Below are 16,228 nucleotides of genomic sequence, written 5' to 3' on the forward strand. Positions count from 1 at the left end.
CCCAAAAACTGTAATTGCGTGGGCTGCTGAACAGTCGTAGAGAAAGCTGCACAAAAATTCTATTCTAGACAGAGTTTTTTTCATTTTGAAATGAATTTCACAACAAATTCACAGTTGGATGCCACTGCTTGTATTTCCACTGAATCATACTCCAGAAAAGTAATACTTTGCTTCAACAAAGCTTGCCACAAACAGTGCAGTGATATAAATCAGAAATTCGATATTTTCTAATTGTAGTTCAAAATATAGTATTGTTATTAACTATGCCTGCAGGTCCTGACATTCAGATATGTTTGGCTTTGTCTCCAAATGCAAAAATGAAAATCCTTCATAAATAACAAAAAAGGACTCGGGGGGGAAATGCCCTTTTTACTCACACTCTATTCAGGATAGAAAACTGGCTCCCAGATAGCAATGTTTTTCGTACCACCACATATTAAACAGCAAAATGAAATCAAACCTGTTCCATGGTTACTTTTAATTTCCAACCTAAATTTGCTGATGGTCCATTCTGTTAGACCTTTCTTCATTGTTCCAGTGGTATTCTTCACCTCAACTATTTTTCCATTCTCTCCCTGACTACCTCCACTTACTGATATGTTTGGAGTACAGTTGCACCCTCTCTCCATCTCTGGTTGATTTAGCTTATCAAGGCAGGATCTTTCAGACTATTAGGTGCTACAGTTAAGGCAACTACAGCTTCATGTGCATGGACTATCTCTAAGCTGCATAGCACTACTACTGTTATTAGCGCAGTTTGTTTTTAATTCTTTGATGTTAAATTGCAAAGCCTAAAAAACTGAGGACATCTTTGAGCTCATGCTGAGCTTCCTGGTTCTGAAGACATAGCAGAACCTTAGGAAAATCTCATTACTGCTAGCTACTGGAACTGCAGCAAAGAAGTAGTCTTCTTTAAATTCCCAGCTCACCCTTTTGTCCAAGGACAAATGTAAGGAAATGGATGCACAATAAAATGTCTGCTTCTGCCCTTTCAGTGAGGTTGTAGTTAACGGTTTTATCTTACAGCTGGGATGGGCTAGCAATGTACAGTATGCTATTGTCACTTTGCTCTTACTGTAGGTTCCATTTCTATTCCATTTAAGGTAATTTATGTAATCCATCTCAGGCAGAGATACCTAAAACCTGGTGCTGATTTTGCTGACGTTAGTATTTCACATTTGTACAAATTAACAGTACCTAATTTTAGCCTCCAACTCTGCCACTGAGTTTTTAACTAGTTTTGTTATGGAAGGTTTCTTCACACAGAGGTGATAGGCAGCCTTCACTAGCACAGTCAAAAGCTATTTAATTTGGATGCTCTCAGCAGCAGCAGCAACAGCAGGCAGAATTAGCAGCTCCTATGCAGAGCCAAGCTGCTCAAAAGCACACGAGGAGGCATGCTACCTCATTAACTTTGGTGAGATGGGTGGGAAATGAGGATTCTTCCTTCAAACCACGTCACCCTCTTATGCAACCTACCTCATTCAGTCTGTGTGCATCCCAGCTTTTCACTCACCTCCTTGATGACACTTATTCCAGCTCAACATTAGGTGCATGTCCTAAGGCCTCCTCTCCTTAGACATGCACCTGCCCTCTCTGTTTCACGCAGCAGCCCTACTCTCTGTACTTCCATTGCAACTCCCAGCTGTACAAGAGTTGGAGTGTGTGAGAGTTGCTGCATTGGAGAAGAGGCAGGTTGGTGCAAGAGTACTACTTTGACTGACTAATGAACATGCTCTAGCAGTGTTCAAGTATCCTTAGAGAAAGGGATCGTGTAAGCCCTTATCTTGCTTGGCGTTTGCACGAATCAAAACACGCTGTTTCCACATGAAAGGTCCTCCTGTCACAAGATGCCAGAAGACAGCCAGGAGCTGAGTACCACATTGGTATGCAGACCGAAATCAAGCTTTGCACCCTGAGGTTAACTGCAAACCAGGCCCCAAATCTGCCCTGTACCTCTTGATGTGATTTGCATACCACCGATTGGTGCCTTGGGGAGTTGTGTTTGGCTACGGGAGGTGATACAAATTTTATCCTCTGTGGTACAAAGCCTGTGAAGGATTTAAACTGGGGCAGAGTGAAGCAGGGGGAGAGTAACAGCAGAGGAAAAGGAAGGGGGTGTTGCATTTCCACACATACCTGTTATCTTTTGGTGTGGTTCAAGTACTGGTGTGTAGCATCCTTACTTTGTTTTGCAGGTTACACGGGAGGAAAAAAACGTTTATAAAATTTCTGCTATTGCTTTATTCCTCCCTCCCTCCCTTCCTTGTTGCAAAAAAATTACTAAGATAACGAGAAATTATACGCTTGAAGCCTATTTACTGTGTTGTTTGTTCTGTTAAGGGTTACTCGAAATGGAAAGAGTGACAGATTTTTCAAGGAAGAGGATAAATTTAGCAACAAAAGACATTAGAAACATTTTGGAATATGTCAGAAATACTTGTTTTTTTTCTTTACCTTTGACAGTTATTTGCATTTCTTCCCAAGCGAAAGTTGAAACATTCTGTCTAAAAAGATTGTGACTGCTTTGTAGGTTCAGAAAGTAAACAGTGAAGTCTCCTTCAATGCTTGCCTCTTTGCCATGAGTTTTGAAAATGGGTTGTGTTGATTCACAGATTTGAGTGCAGAATTCAGCTACATGTTGTCAGCAGGTTGGAGTAGGAGTTATTACCAAGCATCTCCCTCTGCATCCTCACCCAGACATTCTTGTATCCCTCAAGAGATCTGTGGCTGCTTCAGAAAGAACCCTCCAATCTGAATTCTAGCCAGTATAGACATAGGAAATATGCATTGGTACCTCCTGCAAGGGCGTCCTGTTTTCCTTTTGTCTTCCTCTTATAAAGTATTTGTTCCATAATAATTGTCTAAGAAAGAACAAGTGTCTCCTGTGTCTCCTCTGGCTGTGGTAGCAGCATTCATTGAACAAAGCAGATCAACCACAAGTGAGTTGGTGATGGTGAAATGTTACTGTATCCTCTCATAGAGCTTTTCATTTCTATATACTCAGATACATCTTTTTGAAAGTGATTTTTCATAGTAGGATCAGAGGAAGAGTGGAGTAAATAAGATGAACTAGTTAAAGGTTTGCTTTGTAGTTTTTATAACAGCAGTGTTAATCACAGTGTGATCTCTGAGCTATGCAGTTGCACTAGTGTTTGTCCAAGATTTTCATATGTTACTATCAGTTCAATTTACTGAAGGGAGTGATGGGGTCATTTAATGTTCTCTCGTGCTGGAGCAGTTGAAATTAGAAGTTGATCTGTCGTGTGGATCAGTAACCTTCTCATTACTGCATTACACTTTCATTTTTTATATGTACTTCAATGAATTAAATGCTTTCTAATCTGTTTTTGCCTACAAAGTGAGTCACCAGAAAAGCAATTGAGGCAAATTTTAGATTGTTGCCCATTTTAGATCTTCCAAACCTGGAATCTAGTTCTGCAAAGTTACTCCAGATGCACAGTGGCATAGAGGAATCAGCCTGTCCTAGCTGTGAAGCACACCCTGCTGAATGTCCTCCTGTTCAGAGTATTTTCTAAATTGACAATCATTTCATCTGCTTGGTAAATAAATTGCTTGATCTCTTCACTTTCCCCAAGAGGAAATTTCTACTAAGAAAGATGTGACATCTTCTTATAAACTGTCATGAGTAATATCTTCTGAAGCACCTTCAGAGAAACAGAAATCCTTGCTATTTCCATCTACAATAATAATATAGTTGTTTATGTAATGATATAAAGGTATAAAGTAGTGACACTTTCATGATGATTACTGTATGTAAACCCTTTTCTTCCATTTCCTTAGAATTTACCAAATTGTCGTGCATGTTCTCTGCCACAGTACGTCTTCCAGCAAGACATCCAGAAGTTATTTCTTAATGATGCTAGGTTTTTATTAAATTGCACAGTGGTGAAATTGGGTTGCCAGAGAAGAATACTGAAACAGGAACCTGCTTTTGCTGTAGGGAAATGTGCCTTTCTCCATTTGATTTGAAAAAGGAAATAGACTAGTGGTGTGGCTATAGAACTTTCTCTTTCTACCTCTGATTGCAAAAGTACTAGTGAAAGGAATGAAAAAAAAAGTACAGTATTGAACAGGAGAATGTTATGACTTTGTTGAGACAACAGAATGAAAGTAATTAATTACCTTTTTTGTTTTTATTTTCAGGTGTCAGAAACTATTTGAAAGAAGCGTTAGTGAATATCATTGCTGTGCATGCAGAGGTGAGACAACTTCAGATTTTTTGATGCTTACATTCATACAAATAATTTCAGTGTACTGTGCTTGGTAAATTCTGTCTTTCATACTTCTGAAAATCATCCATCTGTTGAATTATCTTCGTTATTGGTGTAAGTGCTTTGAGTTAGTTTTAGCCAACCAAGTATGAAACTGCTAACTTTTTTAAAGGCAGAAAGTGATAAACGGTTCCTGTTTATCCTCGGTGACACTGTTATTCATTTTGGAGTACCTTATTCTTTCCACTCTCTGAAAAAGAAAGCCAAAATCTAAAGCAGAGTTCCTCCCTTTCCATACAGGGCAAGGAGAGAGACAGAGGGAGGAAGAGGGGGGCAAAGTGATGAAGATAATGCTCACTTTCTCTGATTAACTTTATTTTGCACAGCAATAGAGAAAAGTTTGTGCATCAATTTCAAAGAAATTTTCAATATATATCATTTGTAGTGAAAAGGCAGTGTGTATGTCACATTCTTGTATGTACGGTAAAAAGTGAAAAGCTAAACAGAAATCTTTGTAGTCTCTGTATGACACAGCCTTCAAAATACTTAGGGACACAGTGGCTCAAGATAGGGAGTATATATTAAAATATATATTATTAAACTAATCAGCTTGTAGAGTTGCAGTTATTTGGTCTTTTATGGTAATACGCAGCAGTTTTCTACAGTGCCTTAAATTGCAGCTTCTTCTGTAAGCTCCTTCCTTCTGACCAACAAGAGTGTTTCAGATTACTGTTGTTCATGGCATTATGTGTTTGTGATTGTATTTCTATGTATTATCAGAAATACCTCCAAAATATCACTAACGTAGCTGTTCTAACTCTCACATATATCTAAAACCTGCTAAGATTCACTTCAGGTTTTTGTTTTACTCCTCCTTAAATTTGAAAAAAAAAAAAAAAAGAAATCATAGTAAATTAAATGTTTTCAAAAAAGTTACTTTTATCACTCCTAATATTTTTGCTTGATTTTCAGTGTATACTTACTCAGCAGCAGTTTTCACACAAGCGTTGGTGATTTTACCAAATGCTTCTTAATGAAGAAGTAAACAAAAACAAAACAAAAAAACAACATGGCATTTGTTACTGCAGTTTTTCAGCATAGTTAAAATTAATAAATAAAAACGAGCTTTGTAGATTCAGAGCCACCTGTGACTTATTTAGCTAATCCTGTTAACAGACCTTGTTATTAAAATTCTGCTGCAGAAAGGTGCACTGCCTTACTGCCTTTACTGGGACTGATACTGACTTTGACCCAAATAGAGTGTTGCTTCGTAAATTTTGATATGTGAAATATTGCAGAAATGTGAAAATGTGTGTCAAGATGAAACTCCCATTTACACAGTTTTCTGGCAAAATTCTCTTAGCTGCGTAAGATTTAAGTTTAGTTCACAAGGCTGTAAGTTTCTATAGTTTGAAACAGCAAAAATTAACCATCAGCTGAACAGCAAGCATTATCTGAAGTGGAAAGAAAACTGTTTTCCTGCCTTTGAATTCAAGTTTAACTGAAATCAAAATAAGGACATTGTATTGCAAATTTGTGATGATTCACTGATGCTGAGAACTTTTTTTTTTCCTGGATTCTGTATAGTAACATCAAGAGTACTTGTTAGGGGCGCAAATACTCTCTTCTCAGTAGAAAATTTGTACGTGTGTTCCTAGTATGCTGTATTGAATTGCTCTGTGGTATTTGCTGCTGATTAAGATGACCCCTTTACTAATTATTGCGCTGGGTTTTTTTTCACTGTACCGCTAAGTATGTCAGCTGCCCTGCTTGTGTGGGTCAGAACACAAAGTAGGCTGTGTGTTGAATTAGCAGTGATAGCAGTGGTATACATAGGTCACTCCGAAAGTAATGCCTCCTATTTAATTCACTGGAAGCTACAACAGATAGAAAAACTGCAATAAGACTATTTGATAGAGCAAATTGTCAGCTAAATCACGTTTTTCAATACAATCATCAGCAGTAGCTCTGCGTTTTCACCAGTGATGAGCAAGAGCCTGCCATAAACATCTGCACCGACAGAGGTGACCCACTGGCACTGTTACCACTTCTGAAATGCACCACCCACTGCCTCACTGCTCACATCCACTGGTTGGTCTCTGTAAACATAAAGCAAGTGTCAGTGAATACCATTGGGTGCCCTTTTTTCCACTTGAAGGAATTCATTTCCACACTGAAGCTTCATATGCACTTTCATGTCAGACACCATTCTGTCAGACTGCCCCTCTGCTGCGCTCTGTCACACAGCAACAACATGTAATGAGTATCAGTGAGAAAGTTCAGCCTCTACTGCTATACCACCAACATTGTGGAGGCAGTATTTTCGGAGCAGCCCTCGTATATGTGATCAGCTTTTTATCTGCGGTGCAAATTGCCCTTTTGGAATGGACCTTATAGGACTCCAATATGTAATTCATTTCTGAAATTACTGGAAATTGATAAGAAACCATACATTCATTTTTGCTTCCTTAAATTTATTCCTGCATGCATGTATGGATATCTTCTTTTAATTACTACATTTTCTTGTCTGACATTATTCAAGAAAAAATATTCAATTACTTAATTCTTTAGGTCTTTTTAAAGCAGAAATCAGGGAAGCATTTCTTAAAAATTTTATCCAGTTCATTTTCTCTTTTAGCACTCTAGTCACATTACTGTCAGTATCTTTTCTCATATTTCCTCCCAACCTTATATAATTTTGATGCAGCTTTATCTTCACCTCTAAGTTCATGATCTGTTTAACCTATAATCTCACTTCCTCCTATGTTCCAGTCTCTTGGCCTGCATTTTCTCCAGTACTAAGTAGAACACCATACTTCAATTCACCAACAATTTCTCACTTCTTTAATGTAAGCTTTAAGGAAGACAGTTACTTCAGGTTCTTCTTTAGGCATCGATCTGAAAACTTAATTCTGTGGTGATGATGATGCTATGTTGCAGTTGCTGTTCTGAACCTCAAATGGCAGATCCAATCATCACTTTAAAAAGTTGTAAATAAATAGTTTAGAGGGTCATATTAATGCATGGAAAAAACAGTAACATAATGTTTTTGCCTGGAAATAAGCAACTCTCAGTAGGGGAAAAATATCTGAATGAAAAGCCACCATTGTACTTACAAACCCTTTCAAAGACTCATCTCCACCAGAGAGCATCAAGACACTTGCCATTTGACTGTGATGAGGCAAGTGTGCAGCTGAGTCTTTGCCACATCTAAAGGACTCCAAAAAAAATGGTGAAATGCTTTTTTAAAATGTTGCTGAATGTATAATCAGGTCAGTCAGTCACCCAGTCTGGTACAATCCACAAAGCAGTGACGTGACTACCTGCAAGCATCATGTGAGAGCAGATATTTTGGCATCCCACTGCTTTTAGGCATTGTGAGAAAGTTGTCAGTATCATATACTACATAACTGACACTGCTATTAGCAGAGGTAATTGGTCAAAGCACGGGGCAAGTGCCAAAAGAAATGCTTCAGGTTCCTCTTGGTTTGAAATTGCTTTGTCCATTAACAGTGGTCCTTTCAATCGAAGTGCTTTATGTTTTTTTAAACAAAATGTTACTTCATAAAATGTTTCTTTTAATGTGGGTAATGTGCTCATGATTCTCATTTTATAAAAATCAGGTGTTTACCATTTCCAAAGATTTAGTTCCTCGAGTAATGTCAAAGATTGTAGAAGCAGTCTCTGAAGAACTGAGTCGGCTGATGCAGTGTGTTTCATCGTTCAGCAGAAATGGAGCTTTACAGGTACTGAATACTTTGTTCTGTCAAGCGTTGGAGTTTATAATAGAAAATAACAGAGCAGTATAACCTGTGTATTTGTTGGATTTCTTGTAGCAGTGAGAACAAGGTAAAAGATTAGGAGATTGCAACCTCTTTCTAAGATTTATGGTTGAACACCCTTCGGGATATTAATTCATGGGTTTAATTATATTTTAGCATTGTCTTTATATCTAAGTGCATAAAGGGTTACCCATATCCTATAAGGTAAAAAGCATTATAGAATCATAAAAAGGTTTTGAAAGGTTTTGGAAAGGACCTTTGAAGATCATCTAGTCCAACCACTCTGCCATGGGCAGAAGCATCTATGGCTAGATCAAGCTGCCCAAACTACCATAACGATATCTGCTTGAAATGTTAATAAACTATCTTTGTCTCATCACAGTTTTGTTTTAAAGAGAAAAGAAGCAATTTTATGATATTTTGACATTTTAAATCTTGAAAATGCAACAGGGGTAGGATCCTGTAGGTCTCAGCAGAACTGGTCACTTGCCAGATCACTATTTCTGTACAACAGATACCCTTACACAGCCCTCTTCATTTGTGACAGAACTGGTAGTTGTATTTACTACTGAATAAGTTTTAAAGGATTCTGTAAGAAAGATTGAAAAAAATAAGTATTAAAAAGCAAATCCCATTGATTTAGTGATTTCTGTCACTGTAACAAGCAGGAATACCCGACCCCCATTTTTTATTGTCTGTGACAGCATTCTTACATTATCATGGGAAAATAAGTAACCAAATGAAAGCCTTATTTTCCAATTGCTGCTAGTAATTGCGTGTGACAGACAATTAACATAGGAAGATGACATCCAAATAAGATTTACTGCTAGTTTAAAACAGTACCAGTGATCAGCAGCAGAAATATCTGTATATCATTTTTGACAAACTGACCCATCGTATGAACTCGCTGCCTAGACCCATAAGTGAAAGGAATTTCTCTCCCTTCTCTAAATTTCTGTTCCTTTTCTATTCTGAACACTGAAAATCTATGTCACTCAACTCAAGGCAGTCAGCAGCAGCATGGGAGTGATCTAGGCCTGGTCAGTGAAGAGTGAAGAGACCTGTTCCCTAAAAGAAGTCTGAATCTGTATATCCACATCAAGTAACCCATATTTTCACAGGATTTGCCTTCACATCATGTTTATTTAGGCTGTGAGATCTGAGAACATGACACTGTCCCATGATACTGGAATTGGACTTACTGATCCTTATGCATGCCTTCCAACTCAGCACATTCTACTGCTATCTCCTAGAACTTAGGAAAAACTCCAAAATCTTTTGTGTAGGACTTGAGTCTCAAGTCCTGGACTGTTCTGCTTAAAGCACTATACAAAAAAGGTGAAACATTCTGTGGTGAGATAACATTTCTTATGGGTATAAAATTGGTGGGTAGCTATCTTAAATTTTGTGCCAGAATGTTCTGGCACAAGAAAAAAGCATTAATCTCTTGGCTTTCTACCTAGGGGAGAGACAAGGAGAAGACATAAAAGCCAAAACTTTTAATTGAAATCAGAATTAAGTGTTATGTTGCATTATAAAAGTTTTGTTTTGGAAAAGTAATATAAGTATAAATTTGGTTTAAATATAGATCTGTAATTACTAACTAGACTAAATTGTAAATTGTACCTTCATGATGAACAAGAACTGAATCTGAATTTGGATGAAATTCACTTTATCATTTAAATGAAATGCTTGATCACTTTCAGAATATTTTTGTTTCACATAAAACTTCTGTGATGAGAACGGTTACTTTTCAATACTTTTCAATTAATTTTCAATACTGACTGAAGGAAGATCTATGAACTTTGTTTAATCTTTGATTTCATTGTCTGCCTTTATGTATGGTGGAGAGTGGTCAAGGTGAAATCCATCACAGAATCACAGATTGGCTTAGGTTGGAGTGGACCTTAAAGATCATCTAGTTCCTGCCATGTACCTAGACATGCAGGAGTGACATCCCCAAGCTTGTGTGCCCACCAGGTGACAGACAAGAAGCAGACCAGAACCATTCTACTTCCTCATCTGATGGAAAAAAATAAAAATAAATTCAACAGCAAAGCCAAGAATAAAACATATTGACAGACTTTTGTACTCCTGTTTCCTTCCTCCCTGGGCAAGCCATTCAGTAAGAAGTCAAGCTCACTGTGTTATTTCTTTTTTTTTTTTTAAGATTGCATCCCTCTTTCTTCCTATCTCAGAACAGAAAAGACAGAGCAAAATCAAAGCTTTATTGCTGTTACTGGGAGACAGAGCAATGTTTTTAGACTGCTGCATAGTGACTGTACAAACCGTTTGACTTGAATCAAAAGTATGAAATTGTTCCTTACTGCAGTCTCCTAACTGACAAAGCAGTGTGGCAACCAAAAATACAGGAAATGAATTGTTACAGGCTGAGGCTACTCACAACTGTAGCATGTTTTTTACTTCCAACAAAGATGAAGGTTTGGGATAATGGTATTCTCTTGATCAGAAGGCGTTATGTCATTGTTTCAGTATTTGTATTTCTGTCTATAGGCAAGACTGGAAATCTGTGCTTTGAGGGATACAGTGGCCATATATCTAACTCCCGACAGCAAGTAAGTTCTGCTACATTTTCTACTATTTCATTGTAATAGAATCTTTTCTAAACGTGCAAAAATACGTGATGTCAATTAAGGATTTTCAAGAGATTGATCAAAGTATGTGTTATACTACATATGTATGTGGAAAATTAATTACTTCTAAAGGTTTATCAGTTGATTTGAATTTGTTGACACAAACTAGGTATTCCTCGTCCTTACCAAATGAGAGGTAGAAAAAAACCCAAACCTCTTAGTTGACCTACTAAGGAAACTGATGCAATAGCAAAAGCAGTCGTCACTGAGTTTTATCCAATTTGTCTTAAAGCACACCACAGAGAGTCTGCCAGGCACTTCAGGGAGGGTGTAGAACCAGACACTGATAGGATCCCCTTATAAGCACATGGAGAATTGGACTTTCCACAAGCTTGTATACTATCCTTCTTCTTTTTGACAGACCTCATGAGAGAGAATGAATTCAGCTTTACACTGTCTATTAGAATGAAAAGCTTCAGAAGGCTTTTTGGAATCTGTCAGTGAGGTGCAAGACCACAGATAAGTGGAGGACTTGCTCACACATACGGTAGTATAATGGAGAAAGAAAAGTGCTAGCAGCATCAGTGGTTGATGCAGTCAAGGCATGTAAAAACACAAACCATGGTAGCTGTCAGCAGTTTTGAGTAATGCTGATTAATTGAAGTTTCTGAGTGAGTATTTTTGGGATTGCCTACGCTTTTGGTAGGATTAGCACAGATTTCAATTTAATCTTCTTATCTGATCAGTATTTTTAGGAGGCATTACAGGACATGAGGCCCTCATAAAGACATATGATGGTATTCTATGGTGTCACTGATTTCAATTTCAAAAAACTTGCTTCCGTGTTCTGAGTGCCTGACAGTGACATAGACCTAAATATAAGCTATTTGGCACCATAAAATGAAATTGCTGTTGTCTCTCACCAATATATGATTCAGCAGAGTGAACTGTGGAAGCTGGGGCTTCATAAATGCCTCTTTATTCCTGGACTCTTCTGGTAATAGTTGGCATAAAGTCATCATTTTAATTTTTTTGAGAAGATTATATCAATCTGTGCAGGAGTTGCATCATTCCTTGCTCTTCTATTCCACATCTGTTGCTTAGAGAGGTGTGGAACTGCCTTCCGTGGAGAGGCTCAGAATTTGACTTGGCCCCAAGAGACCTCCTGTATCCTCACAGTTGTCCCTAATTTGAGAGGAGGGTTGGACCAGAAGACCTTCGCAATGTTCTAGGCACAAGGCAGGCTAGCAAATATCTGTAATTCTTCAAGGGTCTGAGGCATCAGGCACTGTTTCAAATCAGCGGGGGATTGAACATCTCCTGTTTGTGCCTGTTTTACATCATGTTAGGAGAGTTGAGAGACCCGCTTGAGCCCATGGCCACTTTGTTTAATTTGCACATGAACGTCAAGTGCCAAGTTAACATTCTGTTTTATATTGAAATAAGAAGGGCTAAAATAGAGTGTATTTCCATGAAGTGATAGAGAGAAGCTGAAGGATGAGACTTTTACCAAGGGAATATGAGTATTTTTGTTTTCCTTACAGCTCAAGCTTTAAGCAAGCGTTGGAAGCTTTGCCTCAGATCTCAAGTGGAGCTGACAAAAAGTGAGTATACTGCACCTTCTTGTCTTTCTTCTGCTTTCTGGAGCCATTGCTAGTTACCTTCATATCAGAGCTTTACTAGAAGAGGATTCATTTTTACTGTATTTGACCCTTTGGATTTATAGTGTTAGAAGGCTCTTCGGACAGTGTTAAATGTTATCTGAATACTTGTTCATTGTGGCCTATTAATTTATTAAGAGGACCAAAGGCTTTGTAGCATATGTCACTTTCTCGTTCTAGTCTGATCAATTCTCTGTAGTTTTATGTTTATATTATAATGTGAGTTCATTTTAGCTTTCCACGCTGATCTTTGTTTCTGTGAGGTATATTGTCTTATCTTACCGAATTTAGCAGCAATAAAGAAAATACTAAGTAACAAAGTGCAAGTTTTTGGTGGCTGATATTTGGGCAGCTCTCAAAATTGGCTTGCTTCCTTTTAGAAACAAGTAGAGTCTTTTGTTCTTTCTTAACGTCAGGAGGAGGCATTTGGGGTTCTTAATTCCCCACCATAGCAAACTTTGAGAACCAAGCTGCTGCACTGCATTAAATGTAGTATTTGTTACTTTATTTTGCAAGAATAGCTTGATAAAGAATAATATGGTAAAACTAGGATAGATTTGTTGTCAGTATATTAGAAAAAAAGTAGAGCTTCTTTGTACAACCTATGGTCTGCAAACCGTCTTTTCCCAGATGTCATCTATTCAAAACTACTCTTGACAAGACTTAAGTCTCAAGATACCTTTTGCTGCCTTACTTGGCCTAATTAAAGACAGGAATCAGTTTTGAGACAGTTCTTTCAACTCAGACTTTCAGCAACACCTGTAGGGTTGTTTGGGTTTTGATTTTTTTTCCTTAGTCACAAGTATGTGAACTTTGTCAGACAGATGGGAATCAAAAGCTACTTCATTTTTACATTTGTCACAGAATTCTGAGCCTTAGACAGCATAAAACTTGTTGCATTTCTCAGGTTGCTAGAAGTCAATTGTCATCATCCCACACAGCTCATTATAATCTATCTACATGTATTTATGTAAAATAATATACATTTATGCACCAATTTAGAGCTGATTGTTTATTCAGTCATTACTGTGATGCTAAATAATGAATGTGTCCATACGCTCTTCCAAAGGGCTTTCCGAAGAAGCTGATGCTGATTTTTGTGGTGCAAGTTGTTCTTGTTTTGTTTTTTAATTGACATTCACTGTAATTTATTTTGTTGCTAGCTGTTTAGTAATCAAAACTGCAGTCTGAGAATTGTAATAAGTATCGTCCATTATACCATGTACCCTTTTGGCAACAAACTATTGCTATTTTCCAAAATGAGCTCACACATACTTTGTTATCTAGAAAGGTTAAAGGTATGTGTTTGCCAGTGAATTAATAATTCTCCTGGAACAGCCATTCCATTTCTGATCTTTTGACCGTGATCCTTAACAGGAATCTGTGGAATACCTCCCAGAGGCAAGCTGTATAACTCACATTCACAATTCAGCTGCAAGCCAAAAGCTTTAGCTGTTACAGGGATACAGGTTTTATGGCACATAGTCTGACAGTTTTCTTACAGCAGTATTGTATCATCCTCTTTTCCATTTATTTTGCCATTGTAGTTTGCATATACATTTCTTTAAGGAAAATGATCTTCATGAGGATGGAAAGGCATATAAAGGCCTATTTTATAGCCTTGATGAAATCTGTGTAGTTGTATCCCTTCCTCTCGTCACAGATCATCCCAACATAGTTGCTGTAGTTCTCGGTAGCTGTAAGATTCAGGTATTTAAACCTGATCAAATTTTAGGTGCTTTATTTAAACACACGATGTATTTGAAGTCACAGACAGAATAGTCAACATTTTTGGCAATTGTTCACTTTTCAGAATCTGCAAAAGTTGTAAATAATTTCTTTTTGCAGGTTATTGGAAGAGCTGCTAAACAAATTTAAAAGCAGCATGCACTTGCAGCTGACCTGTTTTCAAACTTCTTCATCAGCAATGATAAAAACATAGACGTCGACACAACGCAGGGAACTCAACAGATGCACACCAACAAACGTCACCCATTTTTCTGTACTACTTTGATTCCTTTGAAGGCCCCGAGGAAATCGGAAGGAATTTCATTGAAAAAGAAATGATGAGATCCAACTCTGAGTAATGGCATGAGGTATCCTGCTGAGTGAGAGTTCTGTTCATAATTATCTTGACAAAATAGTTTTCTGTCTACTGTATTTCATTCGGTGGAAGGGACTAAGTTTTGTTTACATACGCTCTTCTTGGCTGTATGTTCGTGAAGAAATCTTTATTTATTTACACGCTGTAATCTCAGTTTCATTTGTCAAAAATATTTGAATGTATTTTTAGCAACTGTCACCTTAAATGTTAGTATTACGCATGCTGTTCTGTGTTTCAGTCTGTTCCTTTCTAGATGTGGAGCAATGCTAATGTAAGTGACTGGAAGACTCAGCTTCTGCAAATTACTGAGAAGTATGCTGTAAAGATTACAACTTACAGGTGACTGTAAGTATCCAGATACAGTATGCTGGAGAACACTACTACTTCTGTGCTTAACAATTATCAACTTTTTTTTCCTGCTGTCATCTGAAGTTGTAGTGGTCATTAAGTCTGATTTCTTGGAAGGCTTTTATTTTCTTTTTCCTTTTTATCTAGACAGATCTTTATCTTTAGTGTTTTCCTTCTGTTTGAGTATTGGTGCAGACCTTCACAATTGAAATAAGCTTTCCTGTCATTGACCATTAACAGAAGAGTGCTCTGAGTTTGAGATTAGTAGGTGCTGTTAAGAATATTTTAGAATATTTAAAAATATTCATTAGTATTAAGAACTATAATATTAAGTACTTCTGACTGGTGGTAGGTAAGCTAAGGTGGAGCACAATATGTCATTGTTTTTGCTGTTTAATTCTCATTATTGTTATCTCTTCTTGTTCTTACAGTCTTTCTACCACTGTCTTCCCCTTCTCTCTTGTTATTCAGTCCTCTTTTCACCACCAGTTATTGAATTTGTTTGGAGGTGAACAAGACAAGAATGGTTTTGCTGCTGTTAGCTTACAGTTACACAAAGTTTAAGAGCTGTCTTCCCAACAAAGAAGCAGGACCAGATTTGACACTGACTTTCGTTTTGAGACTTGATAAAACACGAAGGAAGCAACTAATATAAAGCAGTCTAGTGGCATGGGTTTAATTTTTAAAACTGAAATCACACATTAAGTACACCATACAGAAATGATACAGTATTCTTTCTGTACTTGCAGAAACTGTGCATTGAGTTTTCAATTATGTCAGCTTTTGTCTTTTGCCAGTCCAGTTACGCGCTTGAAAAATATAACATGCAGCTCCAGTAATTATGAAATGCTGTGGAAGACAGCTTGATACTGATGTATTTACTTGTTAAAAATTGTGTCTATGTAATAATAGCGTTGAATGGAAGTTTGAAATTTATGTCATTTTTTGTTTGAAACATGTTATTATTGGATTAACAAGGAGAGCCATTAAACATCTAAAGCAGTGTTGTTTTGTTGAATGTTGTCTCTTTGAAGCTGGTCATACTCTCAGCTCCCGATATTAACTGAAGTAATTAGTCCAGTTGTATAGGATTACCTTCAAAATAATAAAATATTAAGAAAGATGGTCATAAGCTTTTCCTGAATTCCTTGCTTTCCAAGAAATGTGGTTTCTTTATGAAGTTTACCAGACGCTACATTTTCTAAATTCGTATTAGAAATGCTCATAAGTATTGAAAACTTAACTTATTCTCTGTGCTAATATAATAGAGGTTTGGGCATTTTTTGCTGTAACATCATTCTCCCTGTTGCATCACCTTGTTGCTTGTGTTTAAAACCTGAGATATTTCAGATGTTGGTGTTCAGTTGCCTTACTGAATTACACTGTGGAACATGTCGTGAATTGCAAACAAGAATAACATGTGAAGAATCAAAGCACTGCTTGAATTCAAACTGATTAGAGGTAAATGCTGGTGGTCAAGTCAGAGCACCAGATCTTCATGAAT

The 16,228-nt window shown here is 37.3% G+C and overlaps 1 protein-coding gene across 2 annotated transcripts in view; it reads left to right on the forward strand.

Moving 5' to 3' along the window:
- Window positions 1-15,856, forward strand: part of EXOC2 (exocyst complex component 2) — a 131,015-nt gene extending 115,159 nt beyond the window's left edge. The window contains exons 24-29 of one of the 2 annotated variants that reach the window (XR_008209953.1): window positions 4,168-4,223; window positions 7,859-7,981; window positions 10,532-10,593; window positions 12,156-12,215; window positions 14,121-14,721; window positions 15,156-15,856. Coding sequence is in view for 1 of the 2 variants with exons in the window: in XM_052697562.1 (XP_052553522.1) it covers window positions 4,168-4,223; window positions 7,859-7,981; window positions 10,532-10,593; window positions 12,156-12,215; window positions 14,121-14,214 (395 nt within the window). In the remaining variant the exon portion in view is untranslated. Of the gene's footprint in view, window positions 1-4,167; window positions 4,224-7,858; window positions 7,982-10,531; window positions 10,594-12,155; window positions 12,216-14,120 lie in introns of both variants that reach the window. The other variant, XM_052697562.1, reaches the window with a different exon arrangement.
- The last annotated feature ends 372 nt before the right edge of the window (window positions 15,857-16,228 follow it).

Source organism: Tympanuchus pallidicinctus, unplaced genomic scaffold, assembly GCF_026119805.1.
Source record: "Tympanuchus pallidicinctus isolate F22 unplaced genomic scaffold, pur_lepc_1.0 scaffold31, whole genome shotgun sequence".
NCBI lineage: Eukaryota > Metazoa > Chordata > Aves > Galliformes > Phasianidae > Tympanuchus > Tympanuchus pallidicinctus.